Here is a 24,301-nt window from a genome sequence, read left to right on the forward strand (position 1 = left end):
CATTTAACATTCGCTAGAAAGATGAATGAAAACATCGTGAGGAAACCCGCTTGCCTTAGCTTAAAAAAGTCGACAGCGTGTGTCAGACACGAAGCTGATCACCTACTTGGCTATTAGATTGACAAATAATCATGATACAGAAATCTGAGGCCTAGACCTAAAACGTTGTAGTGCCACTGGTATTTTTATAATTTCACTGGAAGTTTTAACAATTACAAAATTTGTTAATATAAACATTTATTAATTTTTGCCCCCACATTTTAAAGATCACAGGATCTTTGAGAAAGTTTGCTTGAATTTTGGATTGTACGATAAAATCCCCTACAGTGTCGGCGCCGAGCCGGAGTTCAGGTCTAGTCGGGTGAAACAACTATGGGACAAATGGAGACACATCTGGCTGCTCGCCTGGGAAAGGCAGAGAAGGCTGCACGACCGCCTGATGCATCTGAGGGAACTACAGAGGGTTTCCAACTTCAGCTGGGATGAATGGAGAAAGCGGGTAAGGGTTTGGTTACGCTACGTCTAAATAACATTTTTCCAGAGCGGGATATATTCGGAGATTGGCTGATCTATTTAAAAGCATTGTTAAGTGCCTATATGATACCTAACCCACTGTTTTGCTAGTAATTTTATTTTATTTATTTAACCATAATTGTCATATATTTTAGAAAAGAGCTTGTAAATATACTGTAGATATAGCATTATGTGTGATGAGGTTAATTTTAATAGAAAAATATATAAAGAAAACTGTATTTAAACGATCGCGTTTCATAGTTTTAAAGTTTATAGTTTGCGTACCACATCTAAAATCGTATCTAACGACTGGTTATAGTGCCACAGCCTTAACCAACCTTTTCATTATTGTATGGATCGAAGTTGAACTTAAGTTAGGTACTTCATTTAATTACGCAAAATTTCAATGTGGAAAGCAGCAAAAATATTGATGCGTCTATGTATCATTTCGCAGTCTGGTGTGCCTTCCAAACAAATATATTTTATTTCCTTTGAACTTGTCAAATCATAATAGAGGTCGTAGAGCCTAGTATTATTAGTACGATCACACTTTTTGTCAATTCGGGCTTTAAATAGAAATAGAAATAAATTTTAAAAGTTCGGTCTCTGTGGCAGTGTACCTTTAACGCTGGTAGCACTTCCTCGCTGTATTGCGATACTTATTCGTTGAGCGAGGAAAGCACAGTGCCGGATTAGCCACATAGCAAGAGTAGCAAATGCTACGGGCCCCGCGAACTTAGGGGCCCCGCGCTCCAACGCCTGTCTGACCGTAATAAAAAAAGTATTAATTTAGATAGTAGCGTAAAATATCTTGCATAACTTTTAGTCTATGCTTAACTTACACATAAAATAAACTCGACTTCGTCAAGTATAATCGTAAAAATAAGTACATAATTATCCTTTTAACGATAATTTTCAAATTATAATCGAAATACATATTTAGACTAGCATGTTATTTGTACCCTTCAGATTTTTATTTTTATAAAGGTATACATTTATTTTGCGAGTTTACGTAGCCGAGATTGTACTTTTCTAATCGATTTTAATATAATATCGATTATAAGTATTTCGACGAAACAGGCGAACTATTTCAATCCTAAAGCCTAACCGGGGCCCAGGTCGGAGTAGGCAGAATTTGCTACAGGCCCCGCGCTGGCTTTATCCGGCACTGGAAAAGCTCCAGCTTTGGAGTCATCATCATATATCTAATTAGTGTCTGGGTACTTGAATCGGACAGTCATGAATTGCAAAATCAAAGTGCCTTTGTCTGTCCAGTTCCTGAAGTTCATGAACCACAAGAAGTCCCGTCTGACGGACCTGTTCCGAAAAATGGACAAGGACAACCACGGAATGATTGCAAGGAACGAGTTTATCGACGGAATCATTAATACCAGTAAGTTATTTTTTCTTTTTGACGTTATACCTACTTCTTTAGGCGCGTTATGAAAAATTTATGAGAGTGAAATTTTACGATACACGCGCACCGTGACACAAAATTAACAGAATGAAGTTGCCCACGGAAGATGCTACGGCCTTGGACATTCGAATAATAATAGAATTTATGTTGCACTTAATGTAAGAGAATAATAATAAATATTTATTTATTTAATTTTTCAAATGTAAACTGATCTTTATTGACTCTAATGACTGTTTGATTATTTAATTGTAATTAATTATTTGCATGCAATCATAAAACTATTTTTAACAATGCCAAAGAAGTATAGCTTCTTACGCGCGTACATAAGTACACGCACCCTTTTTTTTTTAAAGAAAAAACTGTATGATACACAATATACAAGATATTTAGATAAAAAAATTAAAAAAATTCATACTGCTTTGATTTCATCGTAAATTTTCGATTAAAATTATGGCGGTCATATGTTTACTAAAACAATCATTGTTTCAGCGGATATACAAATATATTACATACATACATAATACGTATATATACGTTGTATATAAGCAAATTAATTCATAACGAAAATTATCTTTAGATGAGGTTTAAGTTTTTATTAGACATGCAGTAACTACGTGATGATAGCATCATCATCATCTAGGCGTGGTTGATAATATTTTCAATTATTAATTCGGTTCTTGAGGCATCTTAATTCCATTTTACTGATTGCCCTTACCTTAAGGTCAGAGGCTGTTCCTTTTGGGCTTCCAACACCAAAACAAATAATTAATGGCGGTTAATTTTAGGTTTATTATGTTTCAGGCTCTATATAGAATCTAAAATGATTGTTTTTACAGAATTCGACACATCCCGCTTGGAAATGGGCGCTGTGGCCGATCTGTTTGACAGAAATGGCTCTGGGCTGATCGATTGGGAGGAGTTCATCGCTGCGTTACGCCCTGATTGGGTAAGATACAAATTATCAAAAGTTTATTTATTTATTTATAAAATTACATACACTATCCTTAGAGTTCTAAGCGAATACGATAATGTCAAACAAAATTAAAATAACTGCTCTTGTTTCTAATTTATTGTACCACACCATCCCTAAGACAAATGTTGGGTACATTAAGGGATAGTAGGGATATATGCTATACAGTCTGTAATAAAGAAAACGTGTAAACTACTGTATGCACTCCTAGTATGAGTTACACATTAACAGAATAATTCTACCTAGGTATAACGCGATTTCTGTCACCCATATATTTCTGTAGTGTGCAATTTACAATGATTTCTAAAGCCATAATTAGTTTTGCGTACCTTTGCCCTTGTTTCAAGTGTGTTGTTATAGAATTAAACTAATTTTAATAAATTCTATATATTTTTTCATTAATTTATATCTAACTAGCTGACCCGGCGCACTTTGTTCCACCTTACAGTCTAGTAATATCGTGTTAACTTTAGTTAGACTTAGGATTTCATTATGGTTAACTTTAATACAAATTCTTTTTGCAAATATAGAAATGTTTTATTGCGTGCCATTGCGAAAGAAGAATGGCCTCTTCTCTCGAGCGCCAATATTGCGTTACTGCATGTCAAAGCACTTTCTGATATACAACATTTTTTGATGAGGTAACTTCGATCAAGATCAAATCATGTATCTCCTCATTCACCTCAAGATCGGAATTTCTTGAACTGACACGAATTCGACGTAAAAATGATGCGTAGTTTTGTCAACGGACTGTTGTTTGGCACTGTTTGCATTCGTAAAATTAATTTACTTACTTATTGTTATTCGATAACTTATCCGATATTTTAGTACTTATTCTGCTATTCGGAGTTGAGAAGAATCCACTAAAAAAGATATAACTAACATCGATCCAGCTGTTCTCGAGTTATAAGTGTTGTATCAAACACGACTTTCTTTTATATATATATAAAATTCTCGTTCACAATGTTCGTTCCCATACTCCTCCGAAACGCCTTGACCGATTCTTATTCAATTTTTATGCATATTCAGTAAGTCTGAGAATTGGCTACTATCTATGTTTCAAACCCCTAAGTGATAATGGGTGTCCACCCCAAAAAAAAATACATACAACTCCTAATTTTCACCCCTCTACGATCGACCCCTATTTTTTTATTATTGTAGATAGTTATTTTTACTGAACTAAAAAAATGTTTCCTAGAAATAATATACATGGCAAAAGTAAAGTTTGCCGTAAGTCAGCTAGTAATTCTATAAATTAAAGAAAACGAACCACTGTTTCGTATACATTTAGCTTTATTATGAACGTGTTTGGACATCGAACCAGTGAAAATTATCTTGTGAATATCTTTATGAAGGTGGAACGCCGAGGTCCCCCCACGGACGCAGATAAAATCCACGATGAAGTGAAGAGGCTGGTCATGCTCTGTACCTGCAGGCAGAAGTTTAGGGTGTTCCAGGTCGGAGAAGGCAAATATAGGGTAAGTCAATATTTTATCTTAACTAGAAACTGCCTTTCTTAATTTAAAAAAAACTTTAAACGTAATTTATTTGACCTTAAGAAGTCCTGAGTTCAATTTTTAGGAATCATTTAAAAAATGATGTCATTTTAGTGTTATCGACTTGTTTTAAAGAAAATTTTGTTAAAAACAAAATTCAAATAGGTTCTTCCTTACGGCTTAAAAAGCGTATTATCAATTGACAATGAATTTAAAAATCTAAAGCTGTATACGATAGTAATTAGTTATAAATAATACTATTGTTTAACGCTTTTTTATAAATGTCATTGAAATTTGATACTACGTTTCTGAACGCGTTGTTCTCTGAACAGCTGTTTTATTATGAAACACCTAGATGATTCTAGAAAATATAAAGTTAACGTTATAATACGATAACAAAACAGTTTGGTGACTCGCAAAAACTCCGTCTGGTTCGGATCCTACGGTCTACTGTGATGGTTCGAGTTGGCGGTGGCTGGGTGGCCTTAGACGAGTTCCTGGTCAAAAATGACCCATGCAGAGGTACGTACTATAACGAAAGTTTGTTTGGTTACTGTGTTAAGATTACACGAATCAAAAATACTTCGAGAATATAATAGACTAATAATAAGTAGTCTACTTAAATTGTTGATTATATAATTTGATTGAATGAACTAAACTGAAATTTGTAACCAAACAAACGGTGGCAGAAATTTAAGAAAAATATTGAAAACTGATATTTAACTCTTAATCCTTGCATTCTAATATTTTTAGATATTACTTAACTTATCATGTTTTGTGGAAATATGATTAAATCATGTTTTACAACTTTTTTAAAAGAAACATTCTACTCAACAGTGTACTTTACAGTCAAAATTAGTCTAAATCGGTCGTGCAACGTTACAGTTATATCAATACTTCCAAACTTGAACACTGTGTAAAATGTCTGGTTTCGAGGTAAATCATGGAAATTCAAAGTTTGTCATTCTGGAATATGAACCTGAGACTTGCTATGATTGCGACAAAGGACTTAATGTAATAATAATGATAAACAAAAATTAACATGTTATTAATTGGTTCAAAAGTTATTTTTAATCCAAGGAAAAAAATATATTTTAATACAATAAAAATAATTATTGAACTATAATTTAAGATTTATAAGCCAAATTGATTTGTCTCTAATAACTAGTTTATTATAATATGAACTTTATTATTAAATATTCCATTTGGCTTATAACAATTTATGACTTTGTAATGTGCATTTTTTCTGCTACATTAAAAGTCCAATTGATATAAGAAATTCAAAGTGTCAATCCCAAGCGTTAACTTGTTTGTGTCTTAACCCTTAACTGTTTTAACGTCCATTAACAGGTTTGACGGGCAAATTCAGCTCATTTTAATAAACTAAAGAATGTTACTAACATAAAATAGAAACAAATAAAAGAACAATACATTTTTAAACATTTATTTACTACACATGCTACAAAATGATACTGGCAACGTAGAAAAGAAAAATATCACAGAATTAATGGCAAAAATTTAGTCTTAGAATTCGTTAGAAAATCAAGGTAAAATAAAGACATTATAGCAAAGGTTTTTGCATATTAAAAATAGCTTGTTAGTGATAAATGCATTTAAATATACTTAAGACTAATCTAAAAATGTTATCTCTATTTTCCCATACATGGACAATATTTAACTTGAGTAATACTGATTTTAATCTCTAAAAATACAATGAGATTCATTAAGTACATTATACTGTTACATTTCTAAATATTAGTTAAAAATATTTTATGGTTAAAGTTTACACAATTATTTAATCAATAGCCGATTTTGTTATGAAGGATGTAAAGGATGATATTTCACTCTTTTCTGGCATATGGTTAAATTCAATTTCCTCACTCAAATTCTGTGTGTCAGATGTATTTTCATTGACAGGCCATTTTTTGTGACTCGGCGCATACAATACCAATAAAGCAAAAATATAGATATTCCACATTCCATAAACGCCGGTGAAAAATGCCGAGGTATATTGCAGTTCAATGTTGTCATCCCACTTCCATTGCCCCTCAGCCACTTGTCCTAGTATAAATCCAATTACTGTCATGGCAGCACAAATCAGAGTAGCTAGCATTAAAAACTTGAAACGGTATACAATTCCTTCATAGTGCAATCGGCGGACTGAGCACATAGCTGGTAATGATTGCCTTTTCTGTGATATATTCATAAACACTTTCCACACCATGTAGGTTAAAAATAGGAAGTACATTCCAGTCGAGATACCTGCCAGTATTATAAAAGTCAGAGCCAAGTTAGTTCCCAATTCTGATACCCAGATAGAATAAAATGGGTTTCTCAGTTGTATCCCACGCTCACACATGTCAAAGACAAAAAGTGAGACACAACCCAAAAGTACAGCACTTAAGTGCCGCCAATATTTCCTTACACTGTTTTTATCTTTTGACTCTTGTATCAACATGTGTTCTCCAGCAAATACAAGCCAAAATGAAAATAGACTTGCATAAAAATATCCTTGACGAATGTCACTTAATAATAACATAAAAGGCAAGTCAAAAACCAGTGTTAAATATTCAATAGGCATGTCTAGAACACAAAGAGCTATGCCCAATGCAAATAACATCTCCTCCAAGAGAACAGGTTTTCTTTGCAATAAATGTATTCTGTGCCAGAACCACACCAATATTCCAACAATACACGGAAAGAAAACAGTTTTCAAGGACAGCCATACTTTAGTAAAACCTCCATTTTGATTTATAACAGTGACCCACATGTCCTGTATGTGACCAATATGGGCATTCATATCTTTTGTTTCAACTGGCAGGCGAATGTTAAGTAAATAATAGTCATGGTACAAGGAACCAAGCTCAAATAAAGGCATGGCAGAGCAATTGTACAAATATCCTTCAATTTTGACATTTATGTCACAGTCCAAGTGCCGTTTTTCCCTTGAAAGCGTGTATAGCTTCCAGGCGTCGTCGGGGTCTCCTTTGTTTTTATACGCTAGACGAGCGTCAATAGTTATAGTACTTTGTCGAGTTACCTCCATTGATGAATGATACCTTACATCCATTTGAAGCACCCCAATCAAGTTTTGCTGCCACCTAGAATAGTCGATATTCATGCCCTCGCGCGGCAATGGCAATTGAAACGCAAAAACAATGTCGGTCTCAGACAAATCGTGACTCAGTTGTGCTTCTGTAAGGTCAACAGTCTCGCATTTACCATTGCCACGATTGTAGAACCATTTTGTCGTATCATTTTTCACTTTAGATCTATCTCTGCATACAGTTCCTAGAATAGTTTGCGAATTTGCGGGCATGGGTGCGACCAAGCCGCCAATCAAGAAACACATCGTGAGACATGCTAGTAGAAATGAAATAAGTATCGCGAGTTTACGTCCACTGAGATTTTCTAACACCGTTCCAGTCATTTTTTTCTTATTTTTTACATTTAATTTACACAAATAGTCAACACGCCCAAACACATTAGATACAACGCAACCGGCCGAGATAAAACTTAAGAGTGAAGGACGGAAAATGGAAATGACATGCGCTGTCAGAATGTCAGAGTTGCGCAGTCGTGAACCAGTTGCCAGTATCACGGCTTAGAAAATATGTATAATATTTTTTCAAAAATATTATATTTTAACGGTATTATTACAAAATGCAGCGGTTACAACGCTTACACGTAGCACTTAAAACGAAACACGTTTAATTAAAATAAATCACTTGTTTTATTGCAAGGTTATCATTACACACTGAAAGCTAGTTATAGTGATCTTGCTAAGTAAAAATATTTTTTCGTATTTTGATGTTGCTACTAATTAACTAATTCGTATTTGCTTTGCCCATTCCATCCCTGATTTCCCTTTTTTATATTATTTCATTGCGTTTTTTTCCTTATACCTTGACGTGAGTAGTTTCGTTAGTGCTACCGCTGCCTGATCCGAGTAAACCGGAACAGCATGAAGCTTGTTGCCCGCTCGGTAAGATAATACGATTTGCTTTTGGAAACTTGACATTTGTTCAATATTGTTTTTTTTTAATACGAGTAATAAGAGATGAGTTCCATAGCAAGTCCTATTGATTATACGTTAAATATTGGTGTTGCTTAAATATTATGTTTGCTATGAATGTATTTTATATTTTTGTATACTATTTGTATTACTTTGTTAATATAATAATTTTATCGATGTTTTTAATTTATTAGGTGCAGTCTTATTTTATTGTCTTTGTAGACAAATGCCCGTAACTGGGGATATAATGATAATAGTTATTGGCTTCATCTAATCTTTAATTATTATTAATTATGCATGTTTGAAAAGTTATTTGCTTAATTAATAATATTTCACTTTGTAGGTAGATACTAATTTATATTTAAATGAATCAAGTGCAAGGTTGACCTTAACATTATAAAATTGGGTTTATTTATTCAATAAGGATTCTACATATTTTAATATTTTTATTTTATTAATCTTGCTCTTGATTTCATATTGATTGATTTGATTTGGTGTGAGAATACTAATTATTGTAATTTAATGTTCCTGTTCCTTATTGCACACTTTAAAAAATAATGATTTAATTTTTTAATTTTTTATTGCGTTTTTTGCCTATGTTTGACATGATCTGATTTTTGTTTGTTGTTTTTTCCCTCTTCCTCACAACCGATGCACGCTCCTCTTTTGACACATTGGTGTAATTTTTGACCCCTCATTTTACCAAACGGTTTTGTTTTGACCCTATTCCATCCTGTCCCTTTTAATCCTGCACTGGACGCCGCATGCAGCCAAGGGACGCACAAACATCGAACTCCGGGAGCAATTTATTCTGGCCGATGGAGTATCGCAAAGCATGGCTGCGTTCAGACCGCGAACGCCACGCTCAAACACAAACACGCCTCCGTCCACTGGACCAATAACGAAGGTAAGTTTAGCTAAAATTGTTCTAATGTAATGTTTCTCTCTACAGGTTATGTTTAGTTTTAGTTTCGCACTTGTACTACATATTCGCACAGCTGTAGTTATAGAGGGTCAAATCGGTTTGGGTTTTCTTATTTTTGCTTTTTTCTGTTGAATCTTGTACATGGATAGATGTATCCATTTGCAAGAGGCAATCGCGTCGTGAACAGCATGTAACGAGCTCGTAGCGTTGTCGTATTGCATTAGTGTGCTAAGCTAAGCATTCACTGGCTCGTGTAGTGTTTGGTGTTTTTGTCTTCCATTGCAACTTGGATTGGAGGTGGCACGTCAACACGTACGGACGTTCCGGTAACGTATTCTGTTTGTCCTTCCCTCTAGATCCCTTCACACCCGCATTACACAATTATAAGCGTGTCCGTCGACTAGTGTGTGGACTAATCGTAACATCGTTTTGTTAAAACCGCGTTTTCGGCAAAAGATTGGCACTATGAAAGACTATTTTTCCTGTCAAATACTTCCTTTCTTAATGAGACTTCTACTTCAATTGATGCGTTTAGCTGAAGAGTTTATGGAGCAGTTGAGGCCCATATTTGAGGCTTTGAGACAGAGGGAAGAGCTCCCTTGCTCGTATCCGCTGCATGTGGGCTCGACGCACGGCACAAAGCAGGCTTTCATTTACGGCCATTCAAGATCTCAAGGTTCGACGACTCCGGGTGCCCACCACTATACACACCAACACGGATATCAGCCTTCTCCAGGATACCATTGGGTAATGATTAGGCTGTGTGACAGTTTGCTGGTTGATTGCACTCGATCTAATAGCAGCTGTGATTTGTTTGTATTAATAATTTAATTTTTATTATCAGTGTTAGTATGAGTTAATAGATCATCAAATCATTTTAGTTCGGCATGCACACGACACGTATTTGCCTTGAAGTGTTCTTTACGTTTTCATCGTGTTTATCATTTAACTCCATTGTTTGCCACCAAGATATTGTGAATAATTTCAATAAAAATAATAAATATATAGGTAAGAGAACGTACGGCTCGCTCTGTACCAATGTCGGCTGGAGGAGTTCATGGTCGAGCTTCACGGTCTTCGCTCAGTGCGGGAACACCAGATTCGCTGAGCGACAACGAAGCCGCTAGTGGATTGGGACAAAGATATAGAAAGCCGAGTGTACCCAGGTATGTATTATAAAATTATAAATCCAATGTTATTCGACGGTACACTTTGCCTCATTCTCACTTAATGTGTATTCCAATATTTTTAGATCTACCTTAACACCTGGTGGGTCAAGGCCAGGATCGAGACCCGGATCTAGAACTGGGTCAAAACCACCTTCGAGACATGGATCCAACTTATCTTTGGACAGCACAGGTTAATATAAGTCCTTACACTTATCTACTATTTTGTTTTTTCATATTATGTGGCTTTAAACACTAAGTATTTTCACATTTCTATCTAGATGACGTATCAACTCCATCTCGTATACCTATGAGGAAAGTGACAAACACGCGGGCATCTCTTGCCCGTGCCGCGGCAACCGCTAACAAACTGGGTGTCAGTACACCCAATGGTGGCTCTCGTCCACGAACACCCACTGGTATTCTGACACCAGCCAGTGGAAGGTGAGATATCGTTTCTTTTATATTTCTTACCTTAATAAAGGCCAGAGTTGTCTAAGTTAGAATTATTACATTTTTGAAGTTTTTTAGGGAAGTATAATAATATTTTAGATTTTCTGCCAAAATTCCGGCCAAGGGCTGACAATTTACGGATTACCCAAATTTTGTACTCTTGTGTCAATTAATATAGTTTACCTACTTCGATAAAATCACATTGAGTTTGTATTCAAAATTATGTAAACATTATTTAAATTATTTGGTAACATGAATTGGTTTGACCGGGTCCGGGCAGGTATCATAGCGGAGCGATGTACCGCACTTCCAGTATTCCTACATTGTCACCGGTGCCCGCTCTAGTGAGGTACACTGTCAAATGCTAGTAAACGTTTTGATTGGGGTGGTGCTAGAATCGCAATTTGGCTTTTGAATTTGTTATTGCAAGAAATTTAATTACCACTAAAATCTAATATTTTTTGATCGATGCATCAATTAATATTTTGATTTATTTTATTTTATTGAGAAAGAAATTCAAATTGTGACAGTAATTTGTTTGATTGCACCTATGAAGCACGAAAATTGGTGGGGTTGTTTTGAGTTTACAGGGAAAAAGTTAGTTTTCTATATTGTCTGTCATCTGATGTATCTGTTCATACAACATTTGGTGGTGGCAACACTTTCAAAGAGCATGCAAGGAGAAATTTAACAATGCTTCCAAAGGCTATTTTTGTGTTAAATTAACCAATATTATCAAGTATTTTTATTGTATCGAATAATATTATAATAAATTGTATATTTTCCTTTCCACATGCATCGATTCTAACATGGATAAAACAGCTCTACACATTCCCAGCCATCGTCGATGGCCTCTGAACCTCCTAAATCTTTATCCCATAATCATCCAGCATTCCAAACTCAAGGTACCACGAAAATTCCAATTTACGTCGGCAACCGATCGCAGCGATCGGTATCGACTGAGCGAAGGCTAAAGTCTGGAAAGTCCAGAGAGACCTCGCAAGATCCCAGTCCCATGTCCCAAGATCCGAAATCCGACCAAAGAAGTCCGGAAGACGATTCCTCCCTGTTCAGTATATCGGGAATGACGAGCGACAATGAATGTGAGAGTAATATTAGCGAGTCGAGCGGTGATGCTTCCAAACCGAAACAACGCGACGCTAAAGGGTACAGGCTTTAAAGTGTTAGCTTTGTTTTGGCCCGATTGTTTTTGATACTCATTTTCTCCACACAATCCATCGCCTCACACATTCCGGATAGTTTCATACATTATTATTGGATCATCACTTTTTAAAAACCACCCAGTTCCATGAATCATATTAGCTTGTGTATTTGTCGCGTGGTTTTAGCTTGAAGCATAATCTACTAATTTTTAGGCTTAGATACTCACATTAGCATAGTTTTGGCTTGCTGCAAATCATAGTAAGTGATTTGTCACGTTCACGTATTGTGGAAATGTCTATTCTTCTATCAAGCTTAAATCTGTGCCTTTTGTAATCTCTTTTATTACTGCACATGCACTTCCTCCTAGATGTTAAGTGAGCACTCGAGCACACAATATTTTTTACATCTACCTTTGTTTTTTTAATTATATTACCTATTCAAAGAGTTTTCATTACTGAGTATAGTCTATTGGGATCTAATACATGTGCACTAATAAAACTATATTTCTTATAATCTGTTCCTAATGTCTATCTTTGTGCTCGCTAACATCATCTGCATAGGAGTGGGTCGTTTGCCTCAACCGATGGATATACACCTGGCAGAAGTCGTATACCAGTACCTAAGGAGCACATCACTAACACTAATCAATCTAGGTAATCTATGGCTGTGTACTTCTTAGCGTAGTTGGTTATTTCTGGCATGGTCGTAACAATTATTATTTATGGGTTTGTTTTTTGCTATGTACGTTATTTTAAGCGTTCGTAATTTCGATTGGCCTATTTCTTTAGCTGTGTTTTAGATAGTCGATGGTGTTGAGCTTGCTGCATGGTGTAATAGTCTTTCACTGGTTACTTTAAACGTCTTCTGTAACAGGCAAAGAACACCTTCGGGAAGCACAACACCAGTGCGTTCTGGTCAGCAAACTGCAGTGTCTAGATTGCTGCGAAAGACCTCAGATGCCTCTGATAGCGGCACGCCGACTACACCAGTCACTCGACGTACATCGACAACAACACGAACCACGGATAAACGAGAACCATTCCGACTTTAGACGATTTTAAATAACGGTTGAAATGCTAATTGTCGTTTTGACATTTGACACGCCTGATTTTTATTTGCGAACGTGTAAAATTATAATAGCTAAAAATTTATCTAACAAATTGTAACAAGCCTAATTGAGTCAAAGTGACACGAAACTAACAAATAACATATTTGCGAATCGCGAAGCTTAAAAGCTTACGAATATGGCTTGTAGTAAGTATAGATGTAGTAATAAACACAAAGTCTGCACTTGTTGCCTTGTATTTTTTTCTACCGAGCAAATTCTATTCGACTAAGTTTTATAGTCTATTTGATCGTTTCCAAAACTATTTCTTTATTGTGAATATTCCTTTGTCTTATTTATTGTCAATGTTGCCATAATTGTTAGGGTATAATACGTAATTCGTCTCGAAATAGAGACAAATGTGATTAAATTTTTATTTTTTTTCTTTAGGGACCATATTTTTTGTACATGTAATTATCGATTACGGTTTTTTCACCGTTGTCTGTGACATAGTAACGCCAGACTATACTCGCGGAGTTGCGGTGCTCAAATGGTTGTCGGTAATAAATGACAGGTGATAATAGGGATAATTTCTTTGTAATGCACAATCATGTTTTTCGTGTATACAACGTATATTCTGTTTGCGTTTTATTGATTACGTATGTATGTGTTTTTGATTGCACAATATTAATTGTGAATGTTTATAAAGTTTGTACTCGGCGACTGTCGCCAGAGTCGTTGAGTACATAAGCAAAATTATGCTCAGTTTATTGAAATTCCACTGCGGACTTTTTTATTTTTAAGTATACTAAAGTACATTTTGTCAACACAAAAGACATTTACTTAATAATCTAAGAATACTTTTATATATGAAAAGAACGCTTTAATATGTAACCTTCCTTAAAATGTTAACCAACACTCACATTTACTTGTTTTACTTTTTCATATTTCTGACTACTATTAAGCGTCTATTATTAGAAGTATAGTTATTATTGTAAAACTATTAATCTGGTCATTTTATTTAAATCATTGTTATATTTGTTATTTATGTAAAATCCAAACTATAGTAAGTTTATTTACAAAAGCTTACTATATTTTTTTGTAAATGTGTCGTGCTGCAGTTAAAAATCTCATAATTGATTTCAAAATAAAATGTAACAATTATTTGTTTTTTATTACTTCACTCCAATGATTTAACTGTTGATAATATTTTATGAAATATTAAGAAATGTATATTCAATGGCTTATTCAAAGCCACGAGCCAAATTGGGCTACAGCCGTGGACAGCTTGCTTTACGTGGACATAAATCGTAAACCCACCGTTTTACAAAATTCTTGTGTACACGTGACCCGGTACGTGCGTCTTAACTCTTAAACTAACTTTTTATGTCCAAAAATGCACCAAAAAGACCTAAATAATTAAATATGTCTGTGGATAGAACTCAAACGTACCGTATTAAAATTTAAAAGCAATTTCGACGAACCATGAGTAGCGATCATTTAATATTTTTAATCTAAAGTAAACTTTAGAACATCTGTCCTAAGTAATAGACATAACATAGTATTCTGTGGTCAAATATGAAATATGTAAATTGTCAAAATTTTATTTGTATATTGTGGTCCAACTTCAAAACGAATATTACAAGCTAAAGTAAACCAATAAATTACAAACTATTTCCTACAGCTAAAATATATAATTTTGTATTTGAAGTAAGTCAATAAAAAACTAAACAAAAAGTTCCCTAGATTAGCTTGGCTTTAGTATTTGACGAAAACAACTAAAATGGTAGGATTGAATATGGATGGACCAGCGAGAGATAGGGTTTTGAAACTAATGCAAGAAAAAGATAGAATTGAAAGTGAGATCAGAGATCAAACTGAAATTTTGGAAACCAGTAATGTGGGTATGAACGACCCATTGGTGGATCACCAAGGATACCCTCGAAACGACATTGACGTTTATAAAGTAAGACATGCCAGGCACCGGATAATTTGTACGTATGGATATTTCTTGTTCCTTCCTACTCGTAAATTCTATTAAAGATATTAAATTTGTAATACTTAATTTTAATATACTTGTTTCAATGCGACTTGCCTGCGATGCTTGCTGCATGAAAAACACCTAATTGATCCATTCCGCAACTATTGCTGAGTCATTTATGAACCATTTTCTAATGTAATTATTGCAGGCTTACAAAATGACCACAAAGAGCTCATGAAACAAATTGAGCGAGGCTTGACAGAGGTCCATTCTGGATATGTGGGGCCAGTCGTGGAGGGAGCATCATCAAGAACTGCACCAAGATATGTTAATGGAACTAGTAATGGCCATAATACACAATTTACAAATGGAGATGATACAAGCCAAAGCTTTGCTACTGTTGGCTTTGTACAAGAAGGATCACCAGCTGATATGGCAGTAAGTCATGTGCTCTTTTAATATCACAATTGCGGCTGTAAATTTAAATACATACTGTATGTAGCAACATTGAAGGAACTGCACATTTTTAGTGTTAAAGTTGTGCAAATTTTTTTTTTTTTTTAAACTAGGGAAATAATTGCGTAAGTTCATGTTTTAAGGAGTTATGTGTATTGTGTATTCCATTTAGGTAACACATAAAGCTAAGTTTTATTTATTTATTTCAGGGGCTATGTGAAAATGATGAAATTCTGCAATTTGGTTCAATAAACCATAACAATTTTTCTGATGTCACACAGTTGCATCAAATAGTGTCTCATTCAGTGGGACAGAGGATTCAACTAAAAGTAAGACGGGACCAAACAGTACAAAGCATCACTGTGGTACCTAGACCTTGGGCTCAACCTGGCTTACTTGGATGTCAGATACGGCGGCTGTAATCTGTTATTACCATAAGAATTTAAAAGTCTTATGCATTATTATTATTATACAAAATAAAATATAAAATTCTTATTACAGATATTTCCTTCTCCAACCAAAATACTCTTGCAGAAAGATTTATTATTTGTATCATAATAATGTTATATAAGTTTTAAACCTGTAATTGTTTGTATATTTATATTATATATATATATTGTAAATTTAATAAGGTGTTGAATAAAGAGTCTGTATGGTTGATCCTGCTGTTTTAATTTGTCTTTAATACTTAAATACATTAAAAAAAAACTCTTCTCCTTATTAAATATCATAGTATATAGGTACTTATTGCAGAATAATACATAAATTTACCCTTTAACATAAACTTAAAAATAAATTTTGTGATTTATAACCATTGCATTTGTTTTTGGTTTAACTTTCAATATTGCTTCTTCAACTCTTTCTGTTAGTGTTTTTTGTTCACTTTCATCAACATCATCATTTAAATCATCATCATCAGAGCTTCTATCATAGGTATACTTCATGGTGTAGTCAAAATACAACTTATCATCCACCAGTCGATAATCAGGCTTCGTAATTGTTCCTCGAAGACAATCATTGTAATAGCACACCGCTTTTTCTTGTTCGTATGTCTCGCAGGAACCTGAAATTATTTATCTAGATATAATAAATGTTTTATAAAAGATTTAACATTGGTTTTCGTTTCGTATCTGTGTCTAATATTTTGTGTTTAAAATTCCTGCCTACTGGTGAAAATTTTTGAATTTGATTCCCAATACAATAGTATCTAGCTATTGGGTGTGTAGACTAAAAATGCACGGAGAATTGCTTTCTGTAGATTCATGTTAAATGCGGAATTAGAAGACGCGTCTCTTTAGTGAAATATTCTATGGACCAAAAAATCCAAATTTTAGACATTTTACTGGAAAAATATTGAAGTAATACCCATTTTCGTCTCGCATTGTTTAATCTTCCGATTTATAAAAATGACTATCGATCCAAATTTTATGAATCGAAAAAAACTTAAAATGGTACTTTTCTAAAAAAACAAACTTATTTTGGAAAAAGCTAAAAAACATGATACATAACTCAAAAATGGTTCACTTTTGCATATTGGGGTTAATAATATTATCACAAATAGTTACCCCTCCCAAAGGGAATACGTCGAATTACCAATCACCCTGTATATGATTACTTGTCCAAATAGTCTATCATCAGCTTTCACCGGCCACGCTCTTTGCAATTATTAAGAGTTACATTTATTAAAAGCGACGGTATGTTAAAGTTACGTGGTTATAAGTAAGAATTCTCATGTGTGACCTGGTCTTCTCAATCGGGTAGTGAGAACGGCTCTTTCTGGAGCCATGTTCTGGAAGTATACGAGGTAGCACGCTAGCATAGTGCCGGTCCGGCCTCGGCCGTGCCTACAATGCACCCCTACAGTCTGAAAATATTTAATTATGAACAGTTTGACATTTCTTGGGACACGTTTTAGAATGCAGCCGTACCAATAAATTAATTACATTATTTTTACCTACTTACTAATTTACAGTCCAAGACAGTGTTTTTCTACGTGGGGCCCACGCCCTGCAGGGGGGCAAATTGATTGTTAAACTATTCGAAACTTAATTAAAGTTATTTGGAAACTGAATCACCTACAGGTTTTCATCAAATATTTTGAAAATTTACTTACCGACTGTATTTCGTTAACAATTTCCTAGTCATTTGTTCCCAAAACCTATCATTTAAGTTTCTTAAGTGAACAATTCAATTTTTTAATAAAATAATTAAAATATGTAAGTAAACACTGGTCTAAGTTATTATAAGGTAACATACCTCTCCCATCATCTCAGCTTTCTTACAGATTTCAATAAACTTTACAATTTGCTTCAAAGATGGCGCGCTAAATTCTTTAATCTTTAAAAGCGTCCATTTTAATTTCCTGCATTCCATTACTGGAGGTATCCTTTCCGGAGAGAGAGTTATAATGTGATTTATACCAGCATTAACCAGGAAGTTTAAATTTTCTACTGTTTGTGGCCACCCCATACCAGCAATCTTTGCGTCTACGAACCATGAGAAGTTGTAGGGAGGGTAGGCCTCGACGTCTACCTCCGTTTGCGTATCATCTTTACTACTCTCAATTTCGTTTGGAGTTTCTTTTATAATTTCCGATTCTTGAGCCTTTTCGGATCTATCTGCATATTTGTAGAAGATTTTTGCTAATTTTACGTTAGGTCCTGCTCGTAGTGTTGACATTTTGTCTATAAAATTATTAAACATGAAGTTATTATGTATTTTTAATCTATTGCATTATCTATGTAATACATAGATACTAATGTATATACAACTCGTTACCATATTCACCAATATTTCTATTTATTTTATTTATTTATATTAATTCGGTTATGTGTTTTCCTCGATAAATGCTACCAATTCTTCAATTCGAAGCGTAATCACTTTATTGCGTTCTACCAAATTTATAACCCCTTAAATTTAAACCAAATATTTATGTACTATATATTGTATATTGCCAAATTATGTAATAACATTATACCTATACTTACTATAAGATTGACACTTCACTTTCCCAACCGCTGACACGTTTATGCACTTGTTTCAAACTACTATTTCAAGAGATTGAATCGAAAGTTTGACAAAAGTTGGATTCGCGCCAAAATTTTACTTTTTGGCATTCAATTTGGCGCGACTAGACCGCGACATTGATAGAAATGCATTTAAATGGGGCAGATGAATTGTTGGATATTTTTAGAACTTGTACTATCAATAATGGTTTACTAGGTATTTGGGTTGTTGGGTTTGCCGATTATAATCGAAAAATTATAATTATAAATATATCTTTTTGTCTGGTCGAACTCATCGTTTTCATTTAATTACGGAAGCCTTAAAACGTATCGATTTCTATATATCTGTGGCAGGCGCCAGGCACTAGTATAACTACGCTTTATTTGATAAAATGAATTGGCATATACATTATACATATCTTAAAACCTGTTTTTACGGTTTAGAGACTACAACAAATGAATAAGTATTCTAAAATACAATTTAGTTGTATAGGTATGATTGTAATTAAGGAATTAATAAAACAAAATAGATCAAACGATATATTAACATTTATTATCAGGTACACAACAAAAAAGTGCATCACAGACAAACCTTAGTATAATGTATCTATATGATTCACTAATTTTAAATACATTATAATTTTTATTTCATAAAGGCTAGTAGTTAACGCAGGAACTCGAAGAACCTGGTTTTTATTCCCAGTAAACAATAACGTTTTATTAATTTACTTAGTCCCAAAAAAACAATGTTTCAGTTTTGTAAGCACTGAAGGCTGATCACCTACTTCCCTTAAGAAATACGCAGAATTACAGGACTTATAAAACGAGCACAAACTTATTTCCTAAATATCAAAATGTCATAATTTTTATGTCGACAATTTTCATACAAATAAAAACATTATGTGCTATCAAAGAAAATGTCTAGAAATAGTTTCCGTGTGTATTCGTGCCAAAATAAACAAAAGCGTCTCACGTAAAACAGAATTTACAATTTCCGCAATTACACTCATCAAACGATCCAATTAATTGCTTACAGTATAAAAATATTTTATTTTTTAATAGCGTCTGTAGAGCCGCTAAGCATTAAAAATCAAGTAAAATCGTTTTTAATTTTTGAAATCTTTAAAATTCATCTAAAAATGTATTTTACATGCTAACCCAACAAATGTAACATTTGACCCAATTTTATTTACTGAAATGACAATAGACTTGAGACAAAATCCCTCAGCGACATCCAACGAATATAAGGACATTATCACGTGACAAAACGTCAGCTAATGTTCCCATACAAATTTTGATTCTGACCATCTTCAAGTCGAAATAACAGTCCTTTCAAAAGGCTTTCAAATTTTGACATGACATTTAATTCGTTCTTTTATTAAAAAAAGGCAGGATGTGATTCTAGCCTTAGACGCAACACTTCTGTCACACGAAACAGACCTATACATAGAGCTGATAATAATATTTTCGTATCCAACAACTATGTCACTATGCACTGGAGGCAATAGCCCTGAAAAACCGGGTTATACAGTGGATCTCTCGGCAATGATGCTGCTGTCGAGCTTGCAAGGATATTAACCGAATTGCTTCCGGCTGGCTCCTTACCTTGCCCTTCTCGCATGTGCCAAACCGGATTCGCCAAAGATTCACAGAACTCCAAAATCACCGTTGGTCGCAAAACGCGGACTGCAGTCCATAAGTGCCAACTTCCAGCAGTAAACCCGCAGATGGCAAAGCGACTTTTAAGCCTCAACAGAATTAATTAATCACACGTAACAGACCTATACATAGAGTAGACCTTTAAATTAACACAACAGCTTTTGGTTTTATTATTATTTTAAATGTAAAAACTATTATTTCCTTATGAAGTTTGACGTAAAAGTGATCAAGTTAAAATCTGTAATTAGCTTAAAACTTGCAACTAAAGCATTTTCTTAGTATATTCCTTAGCTGCCTCTATAAATTCTTCCATAACATCGCCGCTAACACCAAATCTTAAAGGATTGTTTTCTGTTAGTCGTTCGTAATATCTGCCGACAGCCTCTTCTTGATCGCCAAAGTCACAGGAACCTGTAAATTAGAGAACATGGCCTAAGCTTCTACTATTGAGTAGTTTTGCATTTGTTCCGTGCATTTGAACCCCAAATGTTTCTACAACGATGAAGTAAAGTACTCTGAGGAAACCGGCAGTTTTTTAAAATATGACGATACACATATGTCAGCCAACTCCACGCCTACAAAAAAGATAAATCAAACTAATGAAGAAATTTGCCAAAACTGAGCGTTTTAGCGTCTACTGTCACTGGTGACGATTCTTTCACTGATAAATCTTAATATATATAAATTACGTGTCACGTTGTTTGTCCGCGATGGACTCCTAAGCTACCGAACCGATATCAATAAAATTTGCACACCGTGTGTAGTTTGATTCAACTTAAAAGATAGGATAGCTTACATCTCAATTTATACCCGCAATATTAATTTATTGCAAAATATTTGTTTATTATTTGATAGTCACAATTCTAACAGATGTCCGCTGTGTTGAAAGTACCAACGTTTCACATAAGCTACAATTTAATGGCATAACCACCAAAAAAGCATAGTGGTCCCCATGACTGGTGTTCTCCTACCGTTTCCCTTGAATAGTTTGCTACTATGTAGTCTTTACTCCCTACTACTACTGCTACTAACAAAAACCTTAGCCACAGCAATGCTTGGCCGGTCTGCTAGTAATATATAAATACTTATCGATCTGTGTGTGGCCAATGGAAAATAATGTATAATAATAATTTATTGCCATAATAAACTTTTGGCAAACAGTGACAGTGCGTCTACAATGTTTGCTTGTGTAGGTGTGGATTGTTTTTATTATTTTAGCCACGATGCGCAAGAGAACTGTATCTCTGGTAGGATGCGTGTTGGGGAGCGCTAACAGCATGCTGGTGGTGATAGCGGAAAAGCTAGATTGCCATTACATGGGTCATTGCAATGGACTGCATGTGGTCTTTTTAATTTTATGATTTAATATACTTTAAAGCTACTAATATAATATTTAGGAGAATATTGTAACTAATACAATAACCACATTGACTTATGATTGCCTGCTTGAATAAATAAATTATTATTATTTTGTCCTAGACTCCTGATGTTGTGAGAACTGTACTGGAGCCCAGTAATATGTTATAGCGATATTAAATGTACCTACAATTCAAATTATGATTCCGTATGTATTGAATTTTAAATGAATTACCTGGTCGTATCATCCGAATGACGTTTAACGCTTGCTCAGGGTGGAATCTGTGGAAGTGTACCAAATAACAAGCCAGCATCACACCAGATCTGCTGCGTCCTTGACGACAATGGATACCGAGTACCTGCCCAATAACGTAAAATCATTTACATCGACAAAATTATGCTTAAATTAAGACAGGAGACAGGTGGAAGAGCAAATTTAGACGTAAATTTGACGCTGCTAAGAACTATCTGAAGACCAAATCTGTACTCAAGAACGAACGTAGCAGAACGTTAAAATGATTCTATATATACTAAGGTAAGAGTTCAAAATAAAACAGTGCTTTTAACCGCCAAACAACTCCACAGATCAGATGGCGCAACAGAATAAATAGATAAATGTCGAGTATAATATAAAGAACATAAAAATTTTGTCAAAAATCTACACTTGAAACGTCATTAGCAGCTTTTTTGTTTGACTAATAATATTTCATGTTTTGCCAAGTTTTTTTTAATGCACGAGGTTGTTGACATCTTAGAACAAATTTCTTGTGGTTGTTGTCATTTTCCTGATAGATGATTTTATTTTACTGACCATAAACTCACCTCTCCATTTTTATCAGCTTTCTTACAAATATCAACAAATTTCTCGATTTGCTCTACCGTGGGGACTCCGAACTCTTCGACGGGTATCTCCGTCCACCGCAATCTTGGTATATCGTCTATCGGCGGCTTTTTTCCCGCCGTCAGTGTTATCAGGTGTGTTATGCCTTGGTTAACCAAAAACTGTAAATTCTCCTTGTGCCGTGGAAACGCCATGGCTGCAAGTTTTTCGGGAATTACCCAGGAGTATTTTAGAGGTGGGTATGCGTCCACTTCTTCATCAGGGAACGGGTTTTCGGGTATAATAATGTGCAAATCATTTCTTATTTCTTTCCGCGCGCCCGCTAGGTGTCTGTCGTCCTGCTCGGTTATGTCTTCCATCCTTGTCACCACGTGGTAATAATCGTCTTCCATTTTTTTCGCTGCCGCCAAAATTTGAAATTCGAATATGTTAATCACAGATTATGATAAAAAAGTGTGATATGAATTAATTGTTTATTAATACGCACATAAACACTTTTCGCACTGGCACTTTACACGATTGTCCATCTGCGACGATTTTCTTCAATTGACTGACGACACAACGTAAAACTTGGCACCATTTGATTCTGGAGTAATATTTATTTCTGGAGACCCAGACCTTGGCTTGGTGTTATGTGCGACCGAAATTAATATACTCGCTTCTATTACAGTGATGTAAGGTTGAAAATAAACTATTTTTAAGTATCAAATAATTGTTTAGAAGACGTGTATGTAAAACAGATATAATAAATTTTACTTTCACACGTAAATTAGTTGTATTTTCGCTAGTTTCAAACGATTGCGTTGTCTATATAAATAAGACAGGTTGAAATTGACGAAATCTACTTGGCACGTCTGACTCTTCTATTTTTGTTTTAAGTATTCATTATCTTTATACCTTTTAAGGTAATAACGAAGGCAACGTGACTAATTAAATACTGTAGTGTTTTTTTTATCTATATTATATATTTAATTCATTAAATATTTGAATAGGTCTACTAAAGGAAAGATAAAAAATCTTTTAAATTTCAAATTGGAGTATTTTATGAATAGGTATATCGACTTGTGAAATCTGAATGAGAACTTAATTGCAGTAAAAATGATATACAGAAGAAAAAATCATTTTCGTATCAAACAACTATGTCACTTTGCACTGGAGGCAATAACCCTGACAAACAGGGTTATACAGTGGATCTCTCGGCAATGATGCTGCTGACGAGCTTGCAAGGAGAGGGACCGGAATGCTTCCGGCTGGCCCGTACCCGCTACTGCCCTTGCCCTTCTCCTAAATGCGAACCTGGATTCGCGGACTGAATGAATGAATGAGAAATAATCTTAAAATAATGATAGGCACAAATGATAAATGATTTATTTCTGTAAGTAGGTTTTTACAAAGACTTTTACACGTCAAACATTTTTTTTAAAACTAGATGAGATCGACGTTTGCGAATTGACGAATTACGGGCCACTGTATCCTAAATAAACATCTTTGTCCTTGGCGCGACGGAAATTCTCTTGTGAGGCTATATCAGCGCAGAGGAATCAGTCACCCTCGTAGCCCTGGAATGCGTGGCTGTGGCTTCCCAATGAGCAGAAATTCTTGTAACAGTGAGGTCATTCCGTGAAGCCTGCTTCTCTCCAAGCGATACTGCCATACGAATAAATGCCTTTGCTTGCAATTGCTATTGATTGTCAGGAGCAAAGTAGATTTTATGATATCAGGATCGTGAACGTGCCTGATTTTTTAAAATAAAACTATAAGTTTACTTAGTCTTGTCTCGTCAAATTTTGTATGTGCCTTTAAATTGAAAAATATAACATTTTTAGCAAGAGAAACACC

The 24,301-nt window shown here is 34.6% G+C and overlaps 5 protein-coding genes across 40 annotated transcripts in view; 2 read left to right on the top strand and 3 right to left on the bottom strand.

Annotated features, from left to right (window-relative positions):
- Positions 1-14,328, top strand: part of LOC125059885 (dystonin) — a 243,672-nt gene extending 229,344 nt beyond the window's left edge. For 24 of the 34 annotated variants that reach the window (XM_047664555.1, XM_047664554.1, XM_047664558.1 and 21 more), the window contains 13 exons: positions 328-499; positions 1,789-1,906; positions 2,767-2,876; positions 4,256-4,378; positions 4,801-4,918; positions 9,872-10,083; positions 10,345-10,502; positions 10,589-10,695; positions 10,784-10,946; positions 11,236-11,304; positions 11,778-12,122; positions 12,680-12,772; positions 12,993-14,328. In XM_047664555.1, the coding sequence (XP_047520511.1) occupies positions 328-499; positions 1,789-1,906; positions 2,767-2,876; positions 4,256-4,378; positions 4,801-4,918; positions 9,872-10,083; positions 10,345-10,502; positions 10,589-10,695; positions 10,784-10,946; positions 11,236-11,304; positions 11,778-12,122; positions 12,680-12,772; positions 12,993-13,170 (1,966 nt within the window). In that variant the 3' untranslated portion in view covers positions 13,171-14,328. Of the gene's footprint in view, positions 1-327; positions 500-1,788; positions 1,907-2,766; positions 2,877-4,255; positions 4,379-4,800; positions 4,919-8,315; positions 8,781-9,181; positions 9,319-9,871; positions 10,084-10,344; positions 10,503-10,588; positions 10,696-10,783; positions 10,947-11,235; positions 11,305-11,777; positions 12,123-12,679; positions 12,773-12,992 lie in introns of those variants that run through there. The other 10 variants (XM_047664565.1, XM_047664567.1, XM_047664536.1 and 7 more) reach the window with 8 other exon arrangements.
- LOC125059888 (protein wntless) lies at positions 5,825-7,933 on the bottom strand. The gene has a single exon (XM_047664568.1). The coding sequence runs from the start codon at positions 7,824-7,826 to the stop codon at positions 6,192-6,194; it is 1,635 nt and encodes a 544-aa protein (XP_047520524.1). The 5' UTR covers positions 7,827-7,933; the 3' UTR covers positions 5,825-6,191.
- A 466-nt stretch (positions 14,329-14,794) lies between the features above and the next one.
- On the top strand, positions 14,795-16,261 carry LOC125059812 (26S proteasome non-ATPase regulatory subunit 9). Its single transcript, XM_047664434.1, has 3 exons — positions 14,795-15,158; positions 15,354-15,583; positions 15,811-16,261. The coding sequence occupies exons 1-3, from the start codon at positions 14,948-14,950 to the stop codon at positions 16,021-16,023; spliced, it is 654 nt and encodes a 217-aa protein (XP_047520390.1). The 5' UTR covers positions 14,795-14,947; the 3' UTR covers positions 16,024-16,261.
- Positions 16,258-18,720, bottom strand: LOC125059811 (dual specificity protein phosphatase 23-like). Of its 2 annotated transcripts, none has more exons than XM_047664431.1 (4): positions 18,589-18,720; positions 17,858-18,285; positions 17,342-17,465; positions 16,258-16,664 (listed from the first exon to the last, which is right to left on the bottom strand). In XM_047664431.1, the coding sequence occupies exons 2-4, from the start codon at positions 18,278-18,280 to the stop codon at positions 16,387-16,389; spliced, it is 825 nt and encodes a 274-aa protein (XP_047520387.1). In that variant the 5' UTR covers positions 18,281-18,285; positions 18,589-18,720; the 3' UTR covers positions 16,258-16,386. The 2 variants fall into 2 exon arrangements, with proteins under 2 accessions (XP_047520387.1, XP_047520388.1); XM_047664432.1 differs by having other exon boundaries at positions 17,858-18,281; positions 18,585-18,655.
- Positions 18,721-20,507: 1,787 nt separating this feature from the next.
- Positions 20,508-23,207, bottom strand: LOC125059878 (dual specificity protein phosphatase 23-like). 2 transcript variants are annotated; one of them, XM_047664522.1, is made up of 4 exons: positions 22,950-23,207; positions 22,444-22,862; positions 21,857-21,980; positions 20,508-20,676 (listed from the first exon to the last, which is right to left on the bottom strand). In XM_047664522.1, exons 1-4 carry the CDS (start codon positions 22,987-22,989, stop codon positions 20,528-20,530), a joined length of 732 nt encoding a protein of 243 aa, XP_047520478.1. In that variant the 5' UTR covers positions 22,990-23,207; the 3' UTR covers positions 20,508-20,527. The 2 variants fall into 2 exon arrangements, with proteins under 2 accessions (XP_047520478.1, XP_047520479.1); XM_047664523.1 differs by having other exon boundaries at positions 22,444-23,204.
- Between the last annotated feature and the right edge of the window lie 1,094 nt (positions 23,208-24,301).

The sequence above is a fragment of the Pieris napi genome, chromosome 20 (genome assembly GCF_905475465.1).
Source record: "Pieris napi chromosome 20, ilPieNapi1.2, whole genome shotgun sequence".
Lineage (NCBI taxonomy): Eukaryota > Metazoa > Arthropoda > Insecta > Lepidoptera > Pieridae > Pieris > Pieris napi.